Source organism: Salarias fasciatus, chromosome 15 (assembly GCF_902148845.1).
Source record: "Salarias fasciatus chromosome 15, fSalaFa1.1, whole genome shotgun sequence".
NCBI classification, from domain to species: Eukaryota; Metazoa; Chordata; class Actinopteri; order Blenniiformes; family Blenniidae; genus Salarias; species Salarias fasciatus.
This window is the reverse complement of record NC_043759.1, coordinates 11774000-11800056: the sequence shown is the minus strand read 5'-3', so window position 1 is coordinate 11800056 and position 26057 is coordinate 11774000. Positions and strand designations below refer to the sequence as shown.

Genomic DNA, 26057 nt, shown 5'->3' with positions numbered 1-26057 from the left:
GTGACACTGGACGCGCTCAGAGGTGAAACACTCGGCTATTTATGCCGCAAAGCAGTTTCTTGCGTCTGATTGGCCGATGCTCTCGTAAGGCGATACCTGACAGACGATCACAAAGCCGTATTTATTCATGGATTAAAGAAGGGGGGGAGGGAAGCAGATATGACTTTTTATAGTTTCCCGTCTGTCTGGTTTTGCTTGGCAAAGCCTGGGAGCTGTTTGTAAATCACTTTAAAGCATGGCGGCTTGTGACAAGTGGCTTAACCTGCTTGTTGAAGAGTTACTCCTGCAATTCGGTGTCCATATCATTCGAGGACTTGCGACCGGGAAAAGACAGAATTTAAAAAAGTGCTCAAGCTTTTATTTATTTATTTATTTAGTTATTTATTTTTTCGCTGGGTTGCGTCAGTGGAACCTCCTGGTAAACCCGCGCCTCTGAAAACTCAAGCGCCCGTTTTGTAACGCAGCCTTTCATTGATGAACTCTTTTTTTCATCATTCCGGGTCAAGATCGGTGCAGCGATTACGCTTCTTCAAATTGATTTTCTCAGACTCGAAATAGCTTTTCAATAACTGTGCAACACACGGCACAAAATGCTGTCACATGCTCGGTTGAGCTCCTCGTGACTGCTAATTCAGCCTGGACGTGTCAGGTCGACGGACGGACTCTCTGTGGAGGGAGAAAAGAAAGAAAAACAACCTCACACCGCGAGTGATTTAGAGTCTGAAGTTGGACTTTGTGCAAGTATGTGCAAAGCGTTAATTTCCCACTCCAATTAGTGTTTATTTACCTGCCGCCCAGGTGCCACGGCTCCACTGTAGATCTTGTGTCTGCGGCGCCGCGGCTGATTTATGTCCCTTTGGCCGCCGTCCATAAATTCCCCCGGGAGCGATTTAACTGGACTCACATTATGCAGAACCCTCAGGCAGGCACCTCACTCTCCTCCCCCCCAGAGTGTGTCTGGATCTCTCGGATACTCACCGGTGTGCTCAGAGGCCGCCGGTCTCTGCCTCTTGTTTTTGTTTTTCAGCTACATTTTATCCTAATGGTTTCCCCCCCCCCCCCCCCCCCCCCCCCCCCCCTCTCTCAGCCTGTCAGGGTTTCTCCGGAAAACGCCGTCACCCTCTCAGTCTGAGTGTGAAGTTTTGACAGCTCTCGCTCATGCCCTCCTACTTTTCAACAATGTAGTTTCACATTTTTTAAGCATCAACAACTCTCAGGGTTGTTTTGCGAGCGCACGCACTGTGACTCACCTGCCCGCCTCGCAATAGATTTTCCCCGACTCCCGGTCGCACCGCGGTCCTCGCGCAGATGGATTGCCCTGCCTCTTTCATCCCTCCCATCCCTGTCCGGACTTCTCCTCACCTCCCGCCTCTCTCCGTCCCCACCTCCCTTCCGCGGTGAAGAATTACTTCTGCAGAGCCGCCTGCCTGATAAATGTCTCTAAAAGGTGGGAAATTGTGGGGAAAAGGCAAAGATCTTTTCAGAATATGGCAGAAGGCAATGGAGACTTAGAAAAATTTAGGGCCATTTCATGGCCATCATTTCCCCGTCTCTTTTACAGCGCTGCGAGCTGCAGGCTCTCCGTGTGTTGCCTCAGGCTTCTATACATAATGAAGGAGATTTTATTTGCAATTCAGAGCATTTGGACTCCGAGTGAACGATCCGAGTGAAAGATCTCAAACCAGACACACACTCCTACATTCATTTCAGCTCTGTGTTGATTCTGCATCACTAAAATTATTAATATGATCTGAATTGAACTTTTTTTTTTTTTTTTTTAAAGCAATTGGAACAAAGTCGAGTTTGGTACTTGAATATTCGAATTATTCTGATGAAGTAAAGAATAAAAACTTTTTATTCATGTTTTTACATAAGTCATTATGGATTTCTCCCACTTTCGATGTTCCATTTATCATTCACAGTTTTTAAATCGTTTTCAATGCAAGTAATGCAGCAACCCATTTATACTCAGTTCATGCTGCCTCTATATGACGTGTCCAACTCAGGGTCGCAGCTTTGGTGGAGCTGATTGCAGCCGAAAAGTCAAGTACAGACAAATATTCACACCTACGGGTAATTTAGAATCACCGGTTGGCATTAAATGTATATTTTGGGCTGCAGGAGGAAACTGTAATACCAGGAAAAACACACAACACGCACACACACAGGGGAGAACGTGTCCACTGTACAGCAATGTTTATTCTCTAAATGTGTGTAAACATAGTGAAATGATTTTAAAATGTTTCAACCGTCAGTGAAATCCTCACGTTAAAGCTCCATCGGTCATCCAAAGTATAAAACTTCTCAGAAGTTGTAATGCTCTAACTTCTCTTGCAGCAGAAGAGAAAATGAGATTGTGTGCTGAATAATTGCCCTCCTTAATGCGCTCACTTTCTCTCTCTCTTTCCTCCACTCATGTAGCATCATTTCTCTCTCTCTCACCTTTTTCTTTCTTTTTTTTTTTTTTTTTTGGATTCCACCCACCGAGTTTCACTCCACCTTAAAAGAGAGAGAGAGCGAGCACAACACCACCTACTCTCAACTCCCACTTATATCTTTGCCTCATTTCACGCCAGATAGGATTCTTGATCCGTCACAGCTAAATTTGATAATGCGAAAGAGTCTTTTTAATGGTTTCCCCACACGGCGCTGGTCCGTGATTTTCTCCCGTCACAAACGGAGAGTGGAGACAAGTAGCTGCCGCGCTCTGCGTTGTGTAAAGGTTAATGGCCTTGAATGTGGACTGTGAAACCTCATCGCTGAATCATTATTTATGAATAACACGAAGCCTTCAACGAGTGTGGTTCCAGAGAAACAGAGTAGACGCTCTGTGAAGGAGAAACTTGGTGAATGCCTTGAGCCACTTAAAACTGGAACGTAAGAGGGAAAAGTTTTCAGATTATTTAGGCATCCTGTGTAAAAGGACAAGACCGCTTTGGGAGAAGCTCACTGATAAAGTTTTAGGGTTTGTCTTTTTGAAATTCAATTCCTGCTTGTCGCTTCGCCCAAAGTTTTCATTCCAGTAACGAATCCACCTTAGAATACCATTAATGATGGCTTACAAATCCACCAGAAAGGAAAGAAAAGTTTAAAGAGGAAGTTTAGTTTTTTTTTTCTCTCTCTCTCTCTCGCTCTCTCAGAAGGCAGGAGTCTAGCATTGAATGTAATTCCGAGCTGGATGAACTTCTTTCAGTTTTAATGAAGGACTCAACCTTTAGAACAATATCTGCACTACTCAACAAATTTTGGCGACTGTATCTCACTTTGGGAATGGGTTTTGGGTCGTGTAGCTGTAAAATTCGCTGCTTCAGGCAAAAACGGATGATCTTGAAAAACAGATGACGCTGAAGAAACCGGCTTTGGCTTTCTGGCACATCAGGCTGTCGCCGCTTTGGAAACCCTCTCTCCAGTTTTTCCTTAAAAACCGGATGAATTGGTGCCGTTTATTTGATTGATGGTGTAACACCAAGGAAAAAAAACTTCCTGCTGTCGTCTGTAGTCGAATGTCAATCCGCAATGATGGGATCTATTGGCGATAAAGCTGATGATCCATGAGTCGCATCATTCCCAACCATACCACAATATCCAAACACCTCTTTGTACACGGTGTACATTTAGTTTCGTTTAGTTTTTGCTGCTTCTTCTTTGATCTGTTACACTTTCGCATTTCATGTACAGCCAGATGAAATCTGCCAAAGCAGATTGGTTTTTAGCAGCGCTCCTCTGCTGTGTACCATAAATGTTTTATAATTGTTTGAATTACTCAGTTAAATGCTCGTGAATGCCAGAGAACAGTGATCTGCCTTGCAGTCGTGTGGCTCTGGTGAACACACAGACACACATTTTTATTTTTCTTCCCAGCCCTCAAGCTGCCTCTGCCAAACAGACAGGTAGAAGTGTCAGCGTGTGTAACACACTCTTTTACCACCGACGGAGAAAATGGTGGCCAGGCGGAGCACGGAGAGGCAGAACTCGCTGTGGCAACATGATGGACTAAATTGATTTTTTAAAAACCTTACAGGACATTTGCAGAGAAGGGGAAAAATAGGAACGAGCTCTACAAAGCACGGAGCAACACACACTGTGTAATGTCGACAAATACATAAAGTGATGACAGCAGACATCAGCTCCTCTGGCACTTTCTTTTGGTTTTCCTTATTCCTCGTCAGCAGCTCAAACTGAAGCATCCGCTGGGAAACAGCAGTTCGGGAGCTCAGTTTGTTGGTGTGATTAGAGCCTCCTCCTTCATGCACGTTTACGCCGGTTTTATAGCTGCTGAATGGATGTGGACGTCTGCTTTCATTTTGCACAGGATGTAAATTTGACTATCCCCCCAAAGTGGTCATTCAAATTAGCGCCAATGCAGCAAAAAAAAGGAGGAATTCAGAAGTATCCGCTAACCTTGCCTGAATTCGTGTTTTCCTCCCTATTCAAAAAATTAGCAGAATAATAAATATTTTCGCTCAAAAGCACTTTGAAATTGAAATATCACACAGTAGGATGCGCCTTTCTGTTTTACGTTTGCAGTAGAATTAATTTTGACCACAGTTCAGCTTATTCAGACATTTAGCCCAGTATCTCTCCCTGGCCTTCCCTGTTCGTCATCATTAGTATTCTGCATGTGGGTCACCTATGCAAAAGTAAAAGTTACATAACTGAATGAAGATAGCACCAGTTTGTGGAAGAAAAAAAAAACTTTCACACTTCCAATCAGTGTTTGCAAAATTAAACCTGACTCCTCTCTCAGGCGAGAGATGAAGGTGGGAGCAACGCAAAACGCTGCAACACTCACTCTAAAAAGTTACCTCCAGCTGCAATAAGCCCAACCAATCCTCCTCCCGTCTGGATCCGCCGTTACATTCTGAATTCTCCTCGCAGCCGCACAAGTGTGACTAAATTGGCCGCCCCGCTGCGGGGAACATCACCGCCATCCTGCACGTCTCCCCTCTGAATTTCTCCGCTTTAATGTGGGAACAAAAGCGTGAGGCGAATGATTGTCAACCTCAACCGTTATCTTACCCATTTCTAGCCAGCCTCCCATATGAAAAATGGCGCGTTTATTTGTGTTTCCGAGATAAGAAAGTATTCCATTTGTTTACAAATGGCAATTTATGCTCCCAGTTTTCAAAGAACAGCAGCAATTATCATGGACAGGAAACTGTGGAAGACTCCGAAACGCCGACAAACACCTTTCAACATCTCAGTTTGTCACTTTTTATTCACAGCCAGTTTGAGAGCAGTATCATAATTGGTGTAGCATCTACTGTTAGTAAGCCTCCTTATATACAACACTGTTGCGCTGTGAAAGCCAAATTAGGCTGAAAATAGATTCTGCTTTACCATTTCATCTGGAATTGAGAGATTGAACGAGCTGATCCCTTTCACTCTGTATGTGGAAGTCACGGTAAAACCAATTCACCGTGAAATCATCTGACATGATCAACCTGTGGGAACTTTTATGTGAACATCCCTGTATATTGACTCATCCAGTCGCTCATTTTAATCTTTTTAAATGTGACCACTCCACAGATTCTCTCTCGTCTGTGTTGCCGATGTGTTTCGACACACATTTGTAGATCGGCGAGCGTCACCGCCACGTGCGCCGCGTACACTCCTGACTGCTTTACATTTCCTCCCCTGTGTGTTGAATCCAGTCCGTCGGCAGTCGGACACTTTCCCTCCCACTTCTTCCTTCACCTGCTGTGTTTTTTTTTTTTGTTTGTTTTTTTTTCTCTGACCCACTGAGAGATTTTGACCCTGAAATGTTTTGTGATACCTTTACCCCCCTCCCACCCTTTATTCCTCCCCTCCCTCCGGTTCTCTTACAGTCCCGTCACCCTCATCAGCATGTGTCCGGAGCAGTATGAGTGAGTATCTACGCCAGCGGCAAACGGCACGTCGTCTCCGGACTGAAATGCCTTCGAATACACCTCCTTCGCTGCCTTCACCCCCACCCCCCCACCCCCGTCGTCTCACACTCATCCTCACACTGACGAAGCCGTGACTGCACTGCATGCTGCCTGCCTGCCTGCCTGCCTGACCCACTGGCTGAACACCACCACCGACCAAACCCCCCCCCCTCTGTCTCCTCACCCCTCACCTTTTTCTCCTTGTTAAAGCATCAGTCGCTCGTCCCGGCAGGGCTGTCAAAAAACCAGCCGACCGCTACGTAGATCATCCCGCTGCTCTCCCATTTCTCTCTCTAGGATCATCAGATTTGTTTTCTAGGTGAAGTTGTGCGGGGGCCATTAGATTCTCTGTGAATGTGTGTGTGTGTGTGTGTGTGTATATCGGCCTGTAAATGTGCGTGTGCTAATGAGGCTGTGCGAGCATGAATCTCATTCATCTCCATTACTCCATTCATTTCCAGGCTGTCCCAGTCACCTCAGCTCTCTCATGATGACACCCATTCCAGGATAGAGCAGTACGCCAGCAGGTACGCCCCGCGTCGCCCACTTCGCCACGCCGCCGTGTCACAGACGCCGCGGAGCGCGCCACCTGAGGAATGGCTCTACTCTAATGTGCATATTTAGGTGCTCAGGAGCTTCATTGCAGCAAGATAAACTTTCACAGGTTTTTTATCGGTTTGGCGTCCATAAAGGAAACCTTGTTACAGCCGACACTTCTCTGAAGCACGCCATAGCTTTCAGGGTGTGATCGCCCCGTCATTCAGGATGTGCTACCCTGCAGATTGACTTTTAAAGTGCTTTTTTTTTTTTTTTTACGCAGCAGTCATATAATGTGACCAGTAATAAGAGCACCAAACTAAATTTCTGTAAAGCAAAAGCAGCAGGTGTTTAGAGGCCCAGAAAATTGCGTTTTGTACTTTTTAAATGATCAAAAGCAAAATTGTGAACTCAAGAAATGCAATTTGTTGTAAATATAGAAAAATACCTTTCAGATCAAATAGAGAATAAATTGAGACGCTGATGAAGCCCAGACGCCTGTATGGAACTTAATGGTCTTATTTTCTCCTGCTGTTTCTTCGTTTTGCACAAAAACATCTCGAAAGCCTCGCCAGGCTCCGAAACAAACACAAAAGAAGAAGAGATATCTATCAAAGAATCCTGTGGCTTTTCTCTAGCAAACTGAATTGGCTCTTTTGAGCTGAGGTATTATCAAAAGTGAGAGCAGGAAGCAAGATGTCCTCATTAAATTGGAGATTAAAAGGATCTGTATCAAGCAACTTTTGTTCTACAAGCTTATTGTGACTTTCATCTATTAACATCGTTTAACAGATGTGTGTGTGTGTGAACTCGTTTCAGACAATACCACTGTTTTAACATCTTGTTGCTTTTATTCGGCGTTTTATTGAACAACATGTGGGAGCAGGTTAAATAACACTGAATGCCACTTTAAATGGAGGAGCCTGCCGACATGCAAATGTTGCGCCAGTTGATACAGAGATGAATAAATATTAAAATAGCAAAACTTGTAAAGGCATGCATTTAAAGAAGAAAAATCCATACATGTAAAGAAAAGAACAAGCAGATTCCAGAGCGAAAGGCCCCCTTTATAAAGTTTTTGTTACGACCAGCGTTCGCTTTCAACGTTGCTGTCAAAGTTGACTTGTTGAGTGAACTCAAAAGACACGCAGCTCCGCCTCCACTCCAGCTGGCGACATTATGGATTTACTGCTGAGATCACAGCAGCAACAGCTCGGCCCAACGGCTGTTTTTAGGCGCCCGCTTCAAATGATCGCGCCGCCGTACATCATCACAGCCGTGTGCGCTGCGTGTGAGCTGCAGTTAATCACCAGCAGCATCGAGGACTAATGCGCTGCTGCATTGACTGAAGTCCTGCCATGTTTATTTAGGTTTAATAGGATAAAGCTACATTTTTAAGGTCTGTAAAATCTCATCTGTGCCTTTAGATGAATGTTTAGCCAGTCCAAATCCTCTTGAAAGTGCCAACAATTGCTGTGGAAATGCAGTGGCCTGTGCATTTCTTCACAAAGCAGCAGGCTCTTCAGATTCAGCGCGGCATTGCTCGGACCATTGCCTTCCACTGGCTGCACACCGTTCTCTCAGTGTATCCGGCTACAGCTTTGAATGAAATGTAGTTTTTTTTTTTTTTTACATTGGCCCTTATACTGCAGCTTATAGGTGCACATTAAAAAAAGAAAAAGGGGGATGAGACTTGACTTCGGAGTTGTAGCCCATCCCTTCATGCATGTTCTTTCATAGCCTGTTTTCCTAATTAAGGATAGCGCGTGGATCATATTCCTAATCTGCCGGACAACCTTGCTCCCTGTTTATTGCCGAGTTTAGTGATTACAGGCTTTGATCTGAAGGAACCAGCCTCATTAGCTGGGCTGCTTCGGCTGAATCTGTGATCAGGAAAACAGCCACATATGGCGCAAACAAACACGTGTAACACTTAACTGTCTCTCAAACAAGATGGGTGTTCATGCATATATTAGAGCGTAGACTGCATGCACAGAAGGATCTCATTTTACAATGTAATCCTTTCTTATTACCTTTGATTCTTTGTCGTGAGTCCTCACTACTCGGTTTGGAATTTTAATTGGGTTTGCAACTGCGGCCTTGATATCCTCATTTGTTGACTCTGATGCATTTCATAGAGACGCTCCCAGCTTTGAAAATAAATGTTTTTTTACGAGTGATTTCACCAGTGGCGGTTTATTCCTCAGGTTGGCACAGATGGAGCGCTCCAACGGCTCTCTGCCCACAGACAGCAGCTCAGCCACAGGAAGCATGTGAGTTACGAGTTTTTCTTGCTTTACACATTAATGCGCAACACGCACCGCTGTACAAATTTCAACACCAAGGACTCAGGTTCACGCAGCAAACCATTGTTTCTTTAACATAAAACACGAAAATATAAATGTGAGCCGAGAGAATAACGAGTCGGTTTTCCACATTTCAGGAGATCAGGAGCGAGAAGAATCGAGGTTTCAAGCAAAATGGGAAAGGGTGGAAACACAAAGGGGGGGTGTGGCCGGATACAGTGAGCAGAAGATGGATTTCAGAGGGAAAGTAATGAATTAGAGTGCCGACAAAGTGGGAGTGAGTGCTTTCAGGATCTCTGATAAGACCAGCCTTATCTTTGATCGGAGGAGATGAGAACATAGCAAACCGTGAAAAGGAGAGAAGGAAAAGGCTGATGGGAGGAGTGAGAGATGGGGCCTGTGCTCGGGTTTTCCTGTGTGAAAATAGGCGCATTCGTTCAAGTTGAAGGACGTATTAGTCCCTTTTTCCAACTAAGATCCTAATCTGGGAAATGAGCTCTTGGGGTTCAAATGCCCTCAGAGTTCATTGGCACACTCAAGTGTGTTCATACACTCTCGGATGGGAACACATTTCTCACATGTCTCGTGTCTTCGGAGGGAAATTACTTTTCGTCTCACCGGCCGATTCTGATAAGACACTTGTTGATCTCCGCGATTTCCCAAAATCAGAGATCACCGTGATAGATCTGGGCGAGTATGTGCATGTGCGAAATGAATTTATGCGTGCAGGGATTCAAAAGATATTTCTGTTTTTATCTCAACAACGATTTCAAGCGGAAACATGAGCCTGTCTCAGAAGTGAGAGGAAATTTGCACCGGGAGAGCAGATATTCCCAGAACTCCACGCAAGAAAGTTTGAGGATGTTTTTTTTTTTTTTTTTTTAAAGAGGTAACGCTTAAAATAAGGAGCGTGTTCAGCATTAGAGTGGAGAGACACATGGGAAGATGGTTAAAACCTTTAAGGGCCTTGAATGAAAATGAAGCAGAGCATTAGATCGTGTCGGAGCGTTCGTCCCCTGCCGATGTGCCTCCAACATGTGGACGGCTGCTCCCACGTCTCACCTTCATCCAACCTTGCAGCTGAGAACAGCAAAGACAGAGACCATTGTTCAACTCGAGACTGCCAAACACTGCTTTGTCCGCTCCCATTGCTTTTCATCTCATCAATAGGAGAACAGAAGAATAGAAAGACAAAACAAAACAAAAAAAAAAAAAGTGTTGGTGAGCAGGGGAAGGTTGCAAACAGAGGTGGATTTATTTTCCTCACCAAGCTTTCATAATGCAGCACGAAACACATTATCGCCACTCCTCCTCACTCTCTCTCTCTCTCTCTCGCTCGCTCTCTTTTGTGCTTTGTGCTCCGGCTCATTTTTAAAAGAAGAAACCATTATCTTTGCCAGCGCTGAAAACAATGTTGACGCTCCAACACACAATCGTGAAGAGCACTAATGAGATGAGGAAGATGACGGTTTGATGAAGACTAATGGTTTTAACAACAAGAGAGAAAGGGAAAGAGGGAAAAAAAAAAAAACCTTTGCAACAAACACTCCTTGGTCTTTCGCTCGCTTTTACATCATTACATGTCATTTCTGTTGTATTTCTATTCTCCCGACGCTCGGGAACATCAGCGGCGATGTGAATGCGGAGATAATGGAGCAAAGTGATTCAAGAAAAGATCATTTAAATGTCAATTATTGCGTATGATTGCCTGTAAATGACAAGAGTCGGGACATTTTTCCTGCCTTCAATTTGTGTTCAAGAAGAGGTTCGTTTATTTATAGAATTTACTTTATTAATCCAGGCATGAATCAAGACAGAAGGTTATCTGTATGTGTCTCACAAAAAAAGAAGAGAACTGTGAGCATTGCTTGGCATTGGCCCAAGAAACCTCATCATATACGATATTATATACGTTTAAATGATCCCGCACAGAAGGACGGTCAGTATGTGTGAGGATCTGAGGGTAAATGATCCGGGGCTCTCCACTTCAGACAGATGAGCTGTCACACAGTCAGAGCTGAGGGGTCGTCATCGGTCCTGAGTCCTTTAACACCTGTCACTTTCACTCTGTCGACAAGTAAATCCTTTTCCTGCGCGGTACGGCCTGTCTTTCCACAGCTTTTTTTAAAACTCACCCTCATAATAGCGATGCGACGAGAAGCCGGCGCTCCTGGATTTGCAAGGAAAAAGGCAATAAGTGTAGTTCTTTTAGTGGGGGGGTTATGCCGATTTCACGTCTATGAATATTTAAGTGCAACGCCTGTGACTCACGCACCATACTCTGCACTCACATTTTGTGCCATTATCTGCTTTCACCATGCACCGAAAACTGTACCTCTTCAAGCAAAAGGGAGCCCATATTCGTTTTTTTTTCATCTCTTGCAGGATGAATAGTGTCACTGACAACGGACAGAATGCATTTGTCCCCATTTATACATCAATATTTGTCCTGATTTAAGATTCACCCTTTTTGCAAGAAACTTTTCCTTAAAAAAACCTTATTTTTATTGAAGTACAACTCTTATTTTCTAAATTGACAATTATTAAAACACATAAAAACTGGGTACGTGAATGACACACGGGCATGTTTACACACAGACACTTAACCGTGCAACTCCGCCAAACTTCTACAGCGTTTCCTCATTATAATAGTTTTATATTCAGTCTCCTGTACCTTCAGACTTGTCCTCGCACGGATCTCCAGCCTCGCGTCGTTTCACTCCAGCTGTCGTCGTTCTCCTCCTGGTTCTGCCCGTTCCTTCACAGCATCCACATGCATTTGAGAAGCAGCATTTTAAAGTCTTTAAATGTTATTTTTTTTTAAAGCAACAACAGCTTCCAGTGCCTGTATATACGCTTCATTTACCCGATTTGAAGTTTCCAGGCTCAGTCGTGTCCCCGGATTCTATCTGACGTGCTCCTCTTGTTTCAGAGGCCCTCGTACTGTTACACAAAAAACCAGCATAAATAGGAGCTGGATGTTTGACCTCGAATATAAGACCGCCTCACTTATTCCAGACTAGTTTCCTGGAACAAATTTTATTCCATATACTGTTTCTATTTACAAAAGATTAAAAATATTTTGATGCTGTTTTGTGATTGAAAAAAAAAAAAAAAGGTTCTCGTGAAACAGATCATGACAGTAACCAGCTGAGTGACCCTAAACTACTTTATGATTGCAGGTAATCATCCAAATTCTGTGGAGAGAATTCGTGCTGCTTCGTGAATATTTGTCCAAACTTCCCTGCCGCTGCAGACGAAGGTCATTCCTATGACTTTAAAATGATTGCTTTCAGTATTTCTAGCAGCACAGTTTTACATATCTGGATACAGTCAGGAACTTTTAAATGAAGCTGAACATAGTGTTTATCGCGCCCTCTCAGCTCAGTAGTGTGTCCTCTTGCCATGAAATCATTTGCATTATAATTCTTTTGGTTGGAGGTTCTGATCGTATCGCCTCTTCGCTGAGAAAATGTGCGGTTTTCTCCACCTGCGGCCGATTTCGCTCAGAAGTTTTAGTGCTTTCCAACACTCTGCCTGGCTGTGTTTGTGTGTGGACACTCGCTTACAGACATTATCCCCCGTGTGTGATGAAGGTTGCACCGTTTGAGCTAATGAAAGCATGTATTGTGCGGCACGGCTGAGTGCGTTTGCCAATTACACGCGTGTTTGGCTTTTGGCTTCTGTTTTCTGATCGTTGAAATCCTGCGCACACCGATTCGGAGCCACCTTCCAGCTGTGCAGTGATATCAATAATTTGTGTGTGTGTGCGTGTGTGAAGTGTGCAAAGTGTGTCTTTCTTGTTTTGCATAGCTTTTATCTAAAAGGGAATCCTTAATTACTAAGTTTGTGTTGCCGGCTTTCTTTGACCTCCAGCCAAAGCACCGTGTTGTCATCGACGCCTCGGGACATCACCGAGGAGCGCCACTCTCTGCTCTCTGTATATTTGCCAGGGTTTTGTTTGTTTTGTTATCTCTCGCTTTCCAGTCTTTCCCTTTGTGCTGTCCCCTTTTTCTCCTCTTTCATATTTTGTCCTTTATTCTCGTCCCTCTCTTTAAAATTCACGAGGCCTTCACTTTTTAAACTGCCTTTCATCCCAACCTGTCCTCCTCTGTTTCCACTTTCCACCTTTCATCTTTTTTTCTTTTTTTTTTCTTATAGTCTAATCATGTTTCAGCTGTGGTCCCGGGGAGCCTTCAGATCGAATGCTGCACATAAGTAAATATTTTTTTCAGCGGCCCTGCATCCAGAACGACACCCCCCCAAAGTAAATGAGGCCACACTTTTAAAATATCTCACCATAGGAGAAGAGTGCTGGTTCTTTCATCCTCTTCCTTTGTTTTCTTTGGTGGTTGTGGTTTTCTTGTGTTTCTTCCTCCTGTCTCCCTTCGTCTTTATCTCCCGGTTTTTCTCCCTGGGCTTAGCCTCTTTGGCTGATAGCGCTATTCATCCAGAGAAGGCTTTACTTTGTGATACGTTAGCCAGACATCGGGCTCAGAAGACCATTGTTGTCGAGTGAAAACTGTAGAAGTCCCCTCAGTCCGTCTTATTCTCACTCTCACCCAGCGCACGACTCTCATATTAGCAATACGCCGCAGGCATGGCGAGCCAGTGTCCTCACATTCATCACCATTATTCACGTCTAAATCCGCCACCGCGCTGATGCTCCTCTTCTTCTTCTTCTTCTTCTTCTTCTTCTTCTTCTGTCGGCTCATCCTCTCCACGGAGTCTGAGCCTCCGCTCTTTCACTGAGCTTCCTCTTCCTCCGAGGATTTCAATGCAGGTGGTTTGTGAGGCAGCCCTACCCCCTGCGGTCTTCATTTTCACACATAATGATCCTCTTCCACCCGTCCTGTGGGTCCTCTCTGCCCGTCGTGCCGCCGCTCCCTGCTGATGGGAACCTTCCTAATTGGTCACTCAGTGTCTGCTGAAGCCCTTGTCCTCCGCCCCGGCAGATCACACCGTCAATTCTCCAGGTTTTTCCACCCCTGTCCACCCTTTCATAGTGCGTTTAAAATAAAACTGTGTTTTTCAGTCACTCCGAGGTTTCGGCACCTGCAGGTTTTGCATCAGAGCGGGGATGTCAGTCCGGCTTGCAGGAAGGTTCAATCCGGTCCGCCTGATGAAGCAGAGCAGAGGCCAAACTGTAGATGGCACCAAGAGATATCGTGATTGGCTAGCTTCCTAATTGCTAAAGAAATCGCGTCAGCATTGCGGCCATACCTAGAGGGCGAATTTCATTAAAACCTGGTAAAGTCTGCAGAACTCCTGTTTTGAGAGGAGACTTTCTTTTGACATTGGTCTGAACTTAAAGAAAACTTTGGAGAGAATTGAGATCAAAAGAAATTTCACGCGGCACCAGCACTGAGTTAGAAATGCGAGTTTAAGTAAAACTGATGAATAACTAAACATAGGGAGAGTTTTTTTTTAAATTCTGGAACAAACAACTGCATAAATAATGTTTAAAAGACACTGTACGCAAAAATGCAAAGAGGGATCCTGGTTACAGGAGGGAAAAAAATACTCTGGCATGTTTCCTTCTCAAGTGTGCAGGAATGTCAGAAGTGTTTGGAATTCTTGGCTTAAAAATTGTATTCATCAGTTTTATTATTTGGGGCTTTAATTGTAATAAAATTCATGAAAGATTGATTCAAACTTGGCTGCCATTCCGTTTTTGAAGAAAGGAGTGCTCTGAACTTGTGAGTCACGTCACACGGGCAGCTCTGCCTGGTTAATGATGAGAGGCTTTCTCTCCTCGGCGTACGTGGAAAGCTGCCGGCTCGGCATATTGTTCCTTTTGTGTGAAAAGGGGTGACAGCCTCATTCTGCGTGCCTTTCATTAGCTCGCCGCCCAGCTCAGTCCTTGGTCGTGAAATAGAATAATTATTGTCATATCTGAGAAAAATAGGCTTCTTACTTGTATCCCCTCTTAAGTAGTGTGGTGATAACATTTTGAATATTTGCTCATTCGTTTGAATTCCAAGGGTGTCTTTTTAAAACTTCAGGTATTTCAGTTCCCCAGTTTGTGAATGATTAATCTACCCAGTCCCGTTAGACTAGAGCTATTGTTCCATATCGCGTCAGAGCTGCGTCTTTCGCCTCAAAAGCTTTATTCAAGACGAGAGGAATCTCGGTTCGCAACCGATACACATTCAGGAATAAGTGCAGCTTCAAGAAATAGCTATTTTTGGTGTCTCCAAATACTGATTAGCGGTAAATGGCAGGGAGTGTGTGTGGCTGTCTCTCTGTGTTTGCTCTGTGCTGGACTCGTTCTCTTTTTAAGCTGGGATCGGTTCCAGGGTCAATGGCTGGAGGAGGGACGCATCATATCGTTTCTAGATAACTGGATTTTGTAAACGTGGGAGTAAATATTTTTAGCTCATTAATAAACATATGGCCCCTGTTTTCTGGAGCAGTGATGGTTTGGCTGCTGGTTTTATAATATAATGACCTTCGATCTGGGAACACAATTACAGCACATGGCTGAAAGAGGAGACTGTTAACATTGCGGGATGACAGCCGGAGCGCTGGTGGGTGTTTGAATGGGCCGATACAGTGCAGTTAGTGGAGCGTAGGAAACCACATGTGAGGCTCCCATGCCATTAAGCTTTTTCAGCCAAAACTCTATTTCAGGTTGTCAAACTGGCTCTGAAAATGACAGGACTTGAGCCAAGGATATGACTTTCAATATCTGCTTTTTTCTTTTTTTTTTTCTTGTGTGTGCCTGCATGGTCGTCGTTCATTTGTCTTCAAGGCAGGTTCAGAATACGAGTGGCTCGTGAGAATTGACACTTTTTTCCATAATATTGAGATAACACACAAAGAAAGAGGACATTTCACCACACAGAATCACGAGACAGCAGCCATTTCTGCCTCTTTTCCCTCCGTATCTTCTCATCGCTCTGCCAGGCTCTTTCTCTCTTGCTCCCTCGGTCTCTTTCCATCAGCAGCCTTGCCCTATTCCACTTATCAGATGGTTCCGACTGGCACATCACACAAGACACAGCGAATGTGTTTCACCGGGGAATCTGCAGCACTGCATTCGACCCGCCGCATATTCTTTATTATGACGTTCACGGACGCCGCCTGTCACATCTCTCACAAGTGTGTTTAGTACCGCATCCTCTTTTGAACACTGTGAGGTCAGTTAGACAGATTGTAGAGCAAAATTATTTCAGATGATTTATATTTATGTCTTCTCCGAAACTCCCAATGGTGAATTGAAACGAATACCAGAATATTGGTTGGAAAAAATGTTCTGCACATGATTAAGATAGAGTTTATATTGTGGTGTCTCTTATAAACAATGTGATGTTTGGCTCCTTTAGTAAAGTGTGTCTCGTTCCCAGTCAAAACTCATCATGGATGTGGGAGACCTGTGCTTAAACAATAGTATCGTGTCATTTGTGGTCAGTTTCTCTCTATTTTGAAAACATACACGTAATTATCAATGTGCTTTTTTTTTATAAAATGAACAGTAGTACTCAATTTATAAGTTATCTTTTATAGGAACTAAAGCTACATTAGTTATATATTGCAATATGTATGATTTCAGTCAGTTTTCAGCCACTTCCCGAGACGTTATTGTACATTTGCCATGCAATGTATGAATCTATTACAACATCTTAGGCTTACTTATATTTAATTTACACATATTTTACTGAGTGCTCTTGCAAAGGTTGAAACGATTATTTAAATATTATGCTGAAATTAGCCTGATTTGAATTCCTAATGAAACCATTGCACCCTTGTCAAACATTAGTTTGTCTGCAGCGTCGCTCTCGCTCTCTGCACTGCATGCTCCGGTACGTTCCTGGGGCCTACTCCAAGTAATTTCTCCTGATTTGTTTGCGCCATGATTCTTCTAAATGACAGCAGATTTTCTTCCAGTTCTACACTGTGCGCACGGTGAATTAAGTCGGGCCCGTCTTAGAAGAACAGACGGTGGATTGAACCGACGAGCCGGGGACAAGATGTCAGAGCTTCACACTCATCACGCAACTCTGTGCTGTTTCCGCAGGGACGACGAGCACGCTCTGATCATCCAGTACTGCCAGACGCTGGGAGGGGAGGGCTCCCCGTGCAGCCAGCCCCAGAGCCCCGCTCAGATCCTGCAGGCGGTGGAGAGGGAGGAGAGAGGCGAGCTGGAGCGGATCATCGCCCGGCTCGAGGAGGAGCAGAGGTAAGAAGTTCGAAATGCTCGTATAAGATTTTTATGTCCAGTGCATTTAAATCGAGCACCTGCGTTTATTTATAGTTCAGTGTCATCTGAGAGGATGTGCTCATTGCCTCACTCAAGTGAAAACTATAGTACACACACACTTATACACACACTTCCCGTACCTTCAGTTTGGCTCACTGGCCAAGTCCTTCCCAAGTTTGATTTGTAAATGGAGATGGCTTCCAGACTGAAAGTGACTGCACAATCTATTGTAGTCGAGATGCCTATGCACAGCCAGAGGCTCGGCTGGAGTGATTTAACACTGATTACACACACCGACGGGCACTCCGGAAGAGCAGGGCGCACGGAGGAGGAGGGCGACGGGGAGCTTTATCGTCGGGTTCGTAAATGCCGTCTTACGTAAAGCATCGCAGCTTATGGGAGGGAGGAGGTGAGGAGGGAGATTTGGCAGTGTGGGGGGGGGGGGGGGGGGGGGGGGGGGGGGGGTCCTTTATGTTTGTGCACCCACTTCAAATAGGATTTCACTGAGAGCGCTGAAAGCAGAGGTAAACATGAGGGTGGTATTTTTGTGCGGCACCCCACTGTGGGGCTTCACAGCGAGGCTTTAACAGCCTCTTGATAGTCTTTCAGGCAAAACACTAAAAGTATCATATTTATGATCATTAAGCATAGAAAACGCGACGCAGGAAAAAAATAAAGAGATTATCCCCCACATGATGCTTTGATGATGGTACAGGTTGCTGTCGGCTGTCTCCCAGGTGTTCAGCAGGGTAAACACCGGCCAGACTGTAACTCCCATCTTTTCCCTTCTTCGCAGGACCCTTCAGAGGGAGTATGAGCAGCTGAAGGAGCAGCGAGGGGCGTCTCCCGCCGGCCACTGGGAGTCAGAGGGCCCCTCCGCACACCCCGATGAGGCTGATCTTCTGGCCGAGGCCAAGCTGTTGAGGCAACACAAAGGGCGGCTGGAGGCGCGCATGCACATCCTGGAGGAACACAACAAGCAGCTGGAGTCTCAGCTCCACCGCCTCCGACAGCTCCTGCACCAGGTGACGCAGCGCATCCGTCCTCCCCGACAACAGATACAGGGATTACAAGAGATTCAACAAGAGGCCGTTCCACAGCAGACATCTTTAATGTCTTGATAATGTGTGAAATATATTCAGATATGAAGTACCGCAAGGCTCTCTGGGTTTCCTTATGTTGCTAACATCATTTTCAATCTTCATAACTTTCATAACTCACACAGACTTGATAATTACATTCTAATGAAACTAATCTGTAAAAACACAACAGTTCCTACTGAAACCTTTGCTGCTGTTGTTCAGAATTAAATTAGGTAATCGATTCTTCCAGAGGAATTCTGAGTTTCCTCATCATGAAGTATCCTCTGAGCATATCTCACACACACAGCTGTGATTTAAAGTTTGTTTGCTCCATAAGTTGTCTTTCCGTTCAGTTCATTAGGTTTGTTGCTGTGGAGCAGCAGGGCAGTAATCACAGTTCACAGACTCACTCATACACACCAGCTGGCAGGGCTGTTTCACAGCTACTCATAAAATACAAAAAAAAAAAAAAAAAAGTACTCATTTAAACACCGGAACAAAATGTATCCAATAAACTAACAGGATTCTTTCAAAGTCATTCAAAAAAGAAAAAAACAAAAAACCTAAATATGCTTTTCAATTATAAACCCTTCACTTCCACATGCCTGTGTATCTGTGATAACCTCTTCATCATTTATCCTCAGATTGCTGAGTTTGTGAATAATAAACTCCCAGATTACATCTGAATCACATCATTACCGTTCAACCCGGCATCCATCTCCGGTCCCTCTATCAATAACTTCCAGATTTGTTTATGTCTGACCTAATTGCTCATCGAGTTTCGGATTCTTTCCGCCGATCGAGAAACACTCCAGTCAGACAAGCGGGAATCAGGCTGAGCAAACAGGTATTGAAGCTGGAGTCCTGGTCGTGACTCGCAGCAGAGAGGCAGCAGCCAGCGTCACTCAGGAGTTTATTAATTGATGGAAATCAGCTTTGTGTCTGAAGAGGCAATGTGCGTGAGCTACATTGAGATTAAACACCATAAATTTACCAATTTACCTTAATTACATGTTTTTGAACTATGAAAGTAAATCAGAAATTGTGCAAACTGCGCAAAAATTCTCAACACATTTTGTGGTCTCAAACTGGAGATTTCTCTCTGAGGTAGGAGTAAAAATCCACTGCATCACCGTGCAGCCCCCTGTGCTATAATCCAATATTTTATTACTGTTCATTAAAACACTTTCGTTCTGTGTTCATGCAGTAAAATGGTGATTTATTGCACGGTGCTTTGTTGCAGTGCAAACAATACGGTTTTTCATTCCCGTGTGGCTGCTGTTTCTCCATTGGAGGGTTTGATGAAAAACTGATGTTGATCCAAATTCTGACAAAGAAATGTAAACATAATATGGTACATGCCGGCAATAACTTCACCGCTCTGAATAAGATCTTCTTTCGTCTGACATTTAGGTCCCTGATATGTCAACATGTCTTCAGGTCAGCCGCAGCGTTGCTACCAAGCTGCAGAATAATGAAGCCTGCCAGCGTGACGGCAGGCATCAAACTCACACTTCCCGAAGCCTGACCAGAGCCCTGACCTGAGCTATTCTGAGACACGCCTCCAGACACTGGTGGTGCTCTGGAGACGCTTCCAACATGTTAGCCTTTACTGGAGCCGGGGGCTCCTGGAGACGGGGAGAGAGACGACGAAGAGGGGTTTGAGGAGAAGGAGGCATTGATTTAGTTTCCTCGCAGCTGTGAAGCTGAAGGACATGGGAGCTTCTGTCGTAAATGTCACCGGACATCATGTATTTGCTTCTGTGCATCAGAAAAAAAAGTATTGTGTTTACTCAGACTTTGCTTTTTAGCTGCGACTTGAATGTGGGATTTTTATTCAGTTTAAACTGAAATCCATGTGAGCGTTTATCTTCGGCTGCACAGCGGCATAGAGGTCAGCAGTCTGTCTGCGTTTGTCCTGCGCTGGACTCATCCAGAGAGCGTGCACCTTTCTGTGGCACATTGCAGCAACCGACAACTGGAAGCCTGACAAAGCAGCACAGAAGATTAATGAATAAAGGGTCAAGTCGGCCCCGCGCTCCACTGTTGATACCAAGGCTGCAGAACATCTTTATGGCCTCTAAACACAGTGAAGGGAGCAGCTTCACTGTCTGGCACTTCAGCGGATTCAGTCGATTTGCAAATTGATGTTCTATAAGCCACGTAAAAAGCGAAAGAATAACAACAAGATATGTTGTTTTATTTTGGAATACATATATGCATAGAAGAAGTAACATAAAATAAATCAGTGTTTACTGGAAGTGGGACACATGAGAAACACGGTAATATATCTGCAACAGTGGAAAATGAAAACAGATTTTCTTGTCTGTGTTGTTTCGTATTATGTGCAAATAATATTCACATTTTAACTAACAGTAACTTAAATTCATTCATTGTTGTTGGCGGTGCAGGATTTTTCTCTGAAACTGTGCAAATGTCCTTTCCAGCATTTGATTGTGTTTCACACCGTAACGTGTTTGAGGGATGGTTTTCTGCTCGTCACCGGCCTCTTTGTGCTGCTCTCTCTTATTCCTTTGTTGTTGCCTGACGCTGTGAAGCTCAGCTGATTGTCGAGTTATCAAGCAGATGCCAAGCGGAATAATTGCGTTATAAGGACTGATTTTTTTGTAGTGGTTGTTGTTGTTTTTTTTTTTTGGTTAGTTTTTTTTCATATTTCCATTTTTTCTTGTCTCTCTGTCAGCCGGAGGTGGACGCCAGGATAAACGGAGTGTCGTCTCCCACCGTGCAAGATCGAGGGCCTCTTAATGAAAACTCAGGTGAGCTGCTTGATACTTATTGCCTTTAGACATAAACACTGACTCTGTCATTGATATCAGGTACATCACCTGTCCTTCAATCAATACTTACATTTCCTTTGATGAAATGTAAAACCTGAAAGCTTGATCACAACAGAGAAAAGCACCAGGGTGCATACACTGATCGATAAACTTTCCTCCGTGTGTGCGTGTGCGTGTGTGTGTGTGTTCAGATGAGCTGCTGGACTCCCACAACAGCAACTCTGACCTGGCAGATGTAATGGAGCAGATTAACAACTCCTTCCCTGCATGCAGTCGTAAGTGTCTAAGCCTTCCGTCTCCTCTCTCCCACCGTGTTTCCCTCTCCTCAGATGGCAGATTTCTTCAGACATGAAGCCACACGACAGCAGTAAATCAGAGCGTCTGTTTGTTTAGCCTCATGTGTGGCGTACTGGATGGCTAAATCGGGTATATTGGTGTCCCCACACCAACAGTTTGCATTCCGATCATTAGGAAATACCATTTATTTACATTTTAAATGCTTTGCTGCAGATTGCGGTCTTACAATGACAATGAAACCGCTTTAATCTTTAACAGATGCGTAAAAAATCAACCTTTTTCGCACTACTTGTTTGGAAAAACACTCACAGTTGAAACTTTGGCATGTTTCGTTGGAACTCGACTCGTGTGATTAATGGGTTTTTAAAAGTAGCTCAAAAAAATAAGTGACTGCTGTAATTAATCAGTGGACTCTGCAATTCAGCTGAAAAATGGTTTTAAAGCTTCAACCTTTCCCACTTTTATCTCAGTGCTTCCACACAGGCCTCGAACAATGCAGAATTGTGCTTCATAAAAATGGATTGTTTGGAGAAAAAGAAAGGTGTGAGTGAGTGAAGCCATCTCTCACCCTTTCACACAGTCCCACTCTGCATCTGTTTGCCTCATGCCGTCGTTCCAGCTTTGTTTTGAGCGCACTGCGTGTCCGTGCGCGGCGGAGTGGCGAGCTCCAAGGGGACTCGTCAGTCGTCATGAATTCAAAGGGTCTTGTTCTGTGTTTCATCAAAGAAACAGCAAACAACTTGTGGAGTGTATAAAGGTTCATCTGCATTGTGGCTTCATGTTTTTGCTTTTATGTGTGCCGCTAGATGCACAGATTTAAGATGTAGCCTCAAGGATTTTTTTGGGGGGTCATTTTTTTTTTTTTTTTTTTTTCCTCATTATTCAAATTTGATGCTTGATCTGAACAGGAAATATTTGAACCAGACCAGAATGTTGGATTATGAAGAAAATCATTTGAAACTGAATATTAGTCAATATATTCTACATGGGAGTATAACTATGGGGAGTAAAGGGGTTTTATTTTTTTTTTTCTGTTGTTGTTTTACCTTGCTTAACTTTCACGTATTTGTCTTCTATTGAACCCCTGTTGTGTAAAAGGTGGAGTTCATCTCACTTTAGTGCAGAAGGAACTCAAACAACCCAATTTGATCTAAATGATGCTGGAGCAGCACAAAGATACACCGTATAACAACAGAAATGTTTAAAAAACAAAACGCTTTGAGTATATCTTTGGGTAAAAGCCTGTTGCTTCCTTGGCCTCAAAATATTTGCAGCCTCACTGTGCGTCTTGTTACCAACTCACCCTCTTGGTATTGTGCTTTAGAATTTAGATATTCGCCTTGACATCGCCGGTCTTCATTAAGAGAAGACGTTCTGGCTTCACAGGCGTTTCCTGACCACCGTCGGCTCTCTAACATGGTCTGTGTGGTTTGAGTGCGGCGCTCACTGGGCTGCTGTCTGCAGCCAGCAGACACAACAAAGCTTTAACTGATCATAATAAGTGAATTGGAAGCTGTTTTGGCCTCTGGGGTTTTTAATCAAAAAGAAAAAAACATTAAATGTTTGAATATCGGAGAAGAGCTCACCGACTTCAAATTGCATTCATTCTTCGCAGAGTTGAATCTCCTACGGGGGCTTTAGTTAAAAATCCATTCTTATCTGGCAGCATTATTAGACTTTGGTTACTGCACAGCTCCGAGGCAGCGCAGAGCGGAGTGTGTGCATGAGTACGTGGGAGGGACCCAGGGGCTGATAATTTAGTGAAGACTTATAAAAACAGAGATGAACCGGGGAGTTCAAGTGTTAAACTACAAATCTCTCTCTTTGTTTTGTCTCCCACAGCCTCGAGCCTCTCCCCAAGACCCCAGGTAAGACATGGATCCTTCCCACTGCTACATTCAAAGTAATATGAATTCTGGTAGAGGACGAGACGCCCGCGTTTCCTCCTCGCCGTGTGGCGGAAGCGCCGCGCTTCCGCCACCGGTGAAGGTGAAAGAAGTTAGAGGCGAGCTGGCTTCGGAGGTAATTACAGCGGCTGTTGCAGGAGTCGTCCTTTCCGTGTAGCCTTCGCCCGCCTCGGCCCCCTTACATTTGGCGTCCTGTGAGAGAGAGAGAGAGAGAGAGGTGGCTAATGGATCTCTGGGGAGCGCCATTAGCAGCTCCTCACGGTCTGCCGGTCTGGGGCCAAGGTGCATTTTGGGACAGAGGTATTGTGAAAGCTGTTGCCACTGACCTCTCCCGGCTGTAATTATTTACCCCTCCGCTCCGTCTCTCCTTCCTGCGTCTCTTTAAGCCGCTCAGCTCGTCCCCCTGCTCCCTTCACACGCCGGTTAAACTGCCTATTTACTTTGAATTCATTTCTGCTTTGCTCAAGGCTGACGTTCTTACTTTAACTCATCATTTTGAGCAATTCCCACCTCTAAATTTGATTTAGGTCAGATCAGGCTGATTGTGACTCCGGGACTCTCCTAATACTCAGTTTGTATTCAGTCCTCCTCTTTATTTTTTATTTATCTCCCCCATCTGCTGTGGAAATCCATCTCGCCTGTATCAGTTTTAATCCACGCAGCACAGATGGAAGGACGCCACACATATTGATCGTCTGAAAGGACCTTCGCTCCTCACACACGTCATGTAAACATGAAAAAAATGTTTTAAAAAAATCACCTGCTGACAAAAACACGAGGAGATAATTGAGTAACTGATTTCCTCGCAGCCGCATTTGTTGTTGTTGATGATGCATTGTTTACCCCCTGTCCTGAAGAGCGTCAGCCGTCTACACAGCCGTCTCATCTGATTCCCGTCCTGCGTCAGAGTTACACAACGGCGCATCAACCAACAATCAGGCGGAATATTTTCATTTCCCACACGTCCCTTCGCTCCTTACTTTGTTTTTATTGTCCTTGGCGAGCGGCGCACTTCCTTTCACGCTTAAAGCATGGGTGAATAGGCCCGAGTGCGTGATTCCTCGTCTCGGAGGACAGTCGGGTTTTGAAAAAAAAAATCCTCCAAACTCCAGCTGTTTTTTTTTTTTTTCTTCTTCTTCCCCGGCTTCCCTCTGCGATGCTAATGGACTATAACTGGCTAGAGGGACCGTCGTCCATTTACCAGCTTTCAAACCCGATTACATTGTTCAGACTCCCGACGCGTCCCACACACTGGTGTCCTGATGAGCAGAAACGCGCTCAGACTCACGCTGAGGCGACTCTTATCACGTTCTCGTCATCTCAGAGCTGCACTTCAGTTCACATGCACATGAAACACACACACCCACACACACACACACACACACACTGTTGATCCAACATTCCCGTGTCTCTCTGCAGGTGATGTGAGGACCGTTTCCAGAGGAGGAGAGTGTCTCTGTGACCATTCCCGAGCAGACAACAACAACAACCAACAACAACAACAACCCCACCGGCCTCCCCCCCCCCCCACCGGCCCCAGATCCCAAAGACGCACAGGAGCAGACAACTTAACTACTTTTACCACCTTGTCTTGTACTATGCAAACTGTACATTTTATAAAACTGTAGATTGTATCTGATTGAACATTTGTCAGTGATTTATTTAGATATGGAGATGAGTATATGGACACGGGGCTTTGTATAGTGAAATACGCTCTTTTTGTTTTCAGAGGGTGGTTCGGTGTTTGTGTTTTTTGTTTCCAGATTCGACCTTCGTGGGAATCAAACTGTTACATTTGTGTCATTCCACTGCTTTGTACCAACCAGCCCCGGGTCGCTATGATTTGCCGCAGACTTAACAGGGGCGTAGAAACAACATTCAGTGGATGGAAGGATTTTTTTGGGGGTTGGGGGGGGGGTGTAATGGGGGAATGTGACCCGTCTGTTCGTGTTTCGTAGCATGCTTGATGTCAAGTTCCCCTTTAAAGCATCGACATGCCGGCGGACTCCGTCTCACCTGCGATCTGTTGACGTAAACCTTTTGACCCCTTCTGTGCCTATACAGTTTGTCATTCCACGCGTGGAAGACAGAGTGGAGACGTGTTGAATTACAGCGGGATTGTGCATAAAGAGAAATTTTTGGAAAATATAGATTTAAAGTTCTACAGTTGTCCCGAAGCTCGGTTTGTAAGAGACCTGCCGTCATCGTGTAGATTAGCTTTTTTTTTTTTTTTTTTTTTTAAAGAGGTATATGTTGAGAAATCAGAGGAAAGCCATGATTGCCTTGCTACCTCAGACTCATAGACACAGTTTTTGTTTTTTCGCGGTTGTCTGAACCAACGTGAACAGCCCGGCGAAGCATCCTAAGCTTTAGCTCACTGTATTGGTGTACACTGCATCGAGGAGTTGCCAAGTGAAAAGAGAACTAGAAGTTACTGTTACTGGGTCTGTGGCCTGCTGACGCCCGTCTCCCGCTCTGATGAGTGTTACTCGTTGGATTTTTTTTTTTTTTTTTTTTTTTTTTTTCCACTGGCCTTCTAGCACTGGTCCCTCACCGCGTCGTGTTGTCGTGCTATATGCTATCCTGTAAAACTTGTGAGACTGAACAACACTACTATAACCCTCTCTGGCTGTAGACTCGTGACGATGAAGATGCCGGCGAGGATTTTTAATTGATCACAATCATGCCGAACCGTACCATAGCAGAACTGTGTCGTTCCTCCTGAGGTATGTAAAATAGATTGACCACACTACATGTACGATGGCTACGTTGTTTTATTCTAAATAAAAAAAATTTTTATAACAAGCACACGCCCCCTCTGCTGTCAGTGCTTTTTCATCTCTGCGCCCGTTAGAAACGCAATAGCCGATTGATACAGTAAACATTTAAACGCAGAGACATTAATCACTTCACTGATTTCATTATCGCGAGTCAGGAATCCGTCACGTCGCCTCCGCCGCCGCCGCACCTGCTTTGAGGAACATAAACCTCATTACTGCTCACTCCTCAGCTGTCATC

General features: G+C 44.5%; 1 protein-coding gene across 6 annotated transcripts in view; it reads left to right on the top strand.

Annotated features, from left to right (window-relative positions):
• The window catches only part of utrn (utrophin), a 186967-nt gene extending 161120 nt beyond the window's left edge, over positions 1–25847 (top strand). For 5 of the 6 annotated variants that reach the window (XM_030110917.1, XM_030110916.1, XM_030110919.1 and 2 more), the window contains 9 exons: positions 5829–5867; positions 6371–6436; positions 8654–8719; positions 16773–16934; positions 17752–17980; positions 20739–20814; positions 21027–21110; positions 22975–23000; positions 24459–25847. In XM_030110917.1, the coding sequence (XP_029966777.1) occupies positions 5829–5867; positions 6371–6436; positions 8654–8719; positions 16773–16934; positions 17752–17980; positions 20739–20814; positions 21027–21110; positions 22975–23000; positions 24459–24467 (757 nt within the window). In that variant the 3' untranslated portion in view covers positions 24468–25847. The remainder of the gene's footprint in view (positions 1–5828; positions 5868–6370; positions 6437–8653; positions 8720–16772; positions 16935–17751; positions 17981–20738; positions 20815–21026; positions 21111–22974; positions 23001–24458) is intronic. The other variant, XM_030110918.1, reaches the window with a different exon arrangement.
• Positions 25848–26057: the final 210 nt, after the last annotated feature.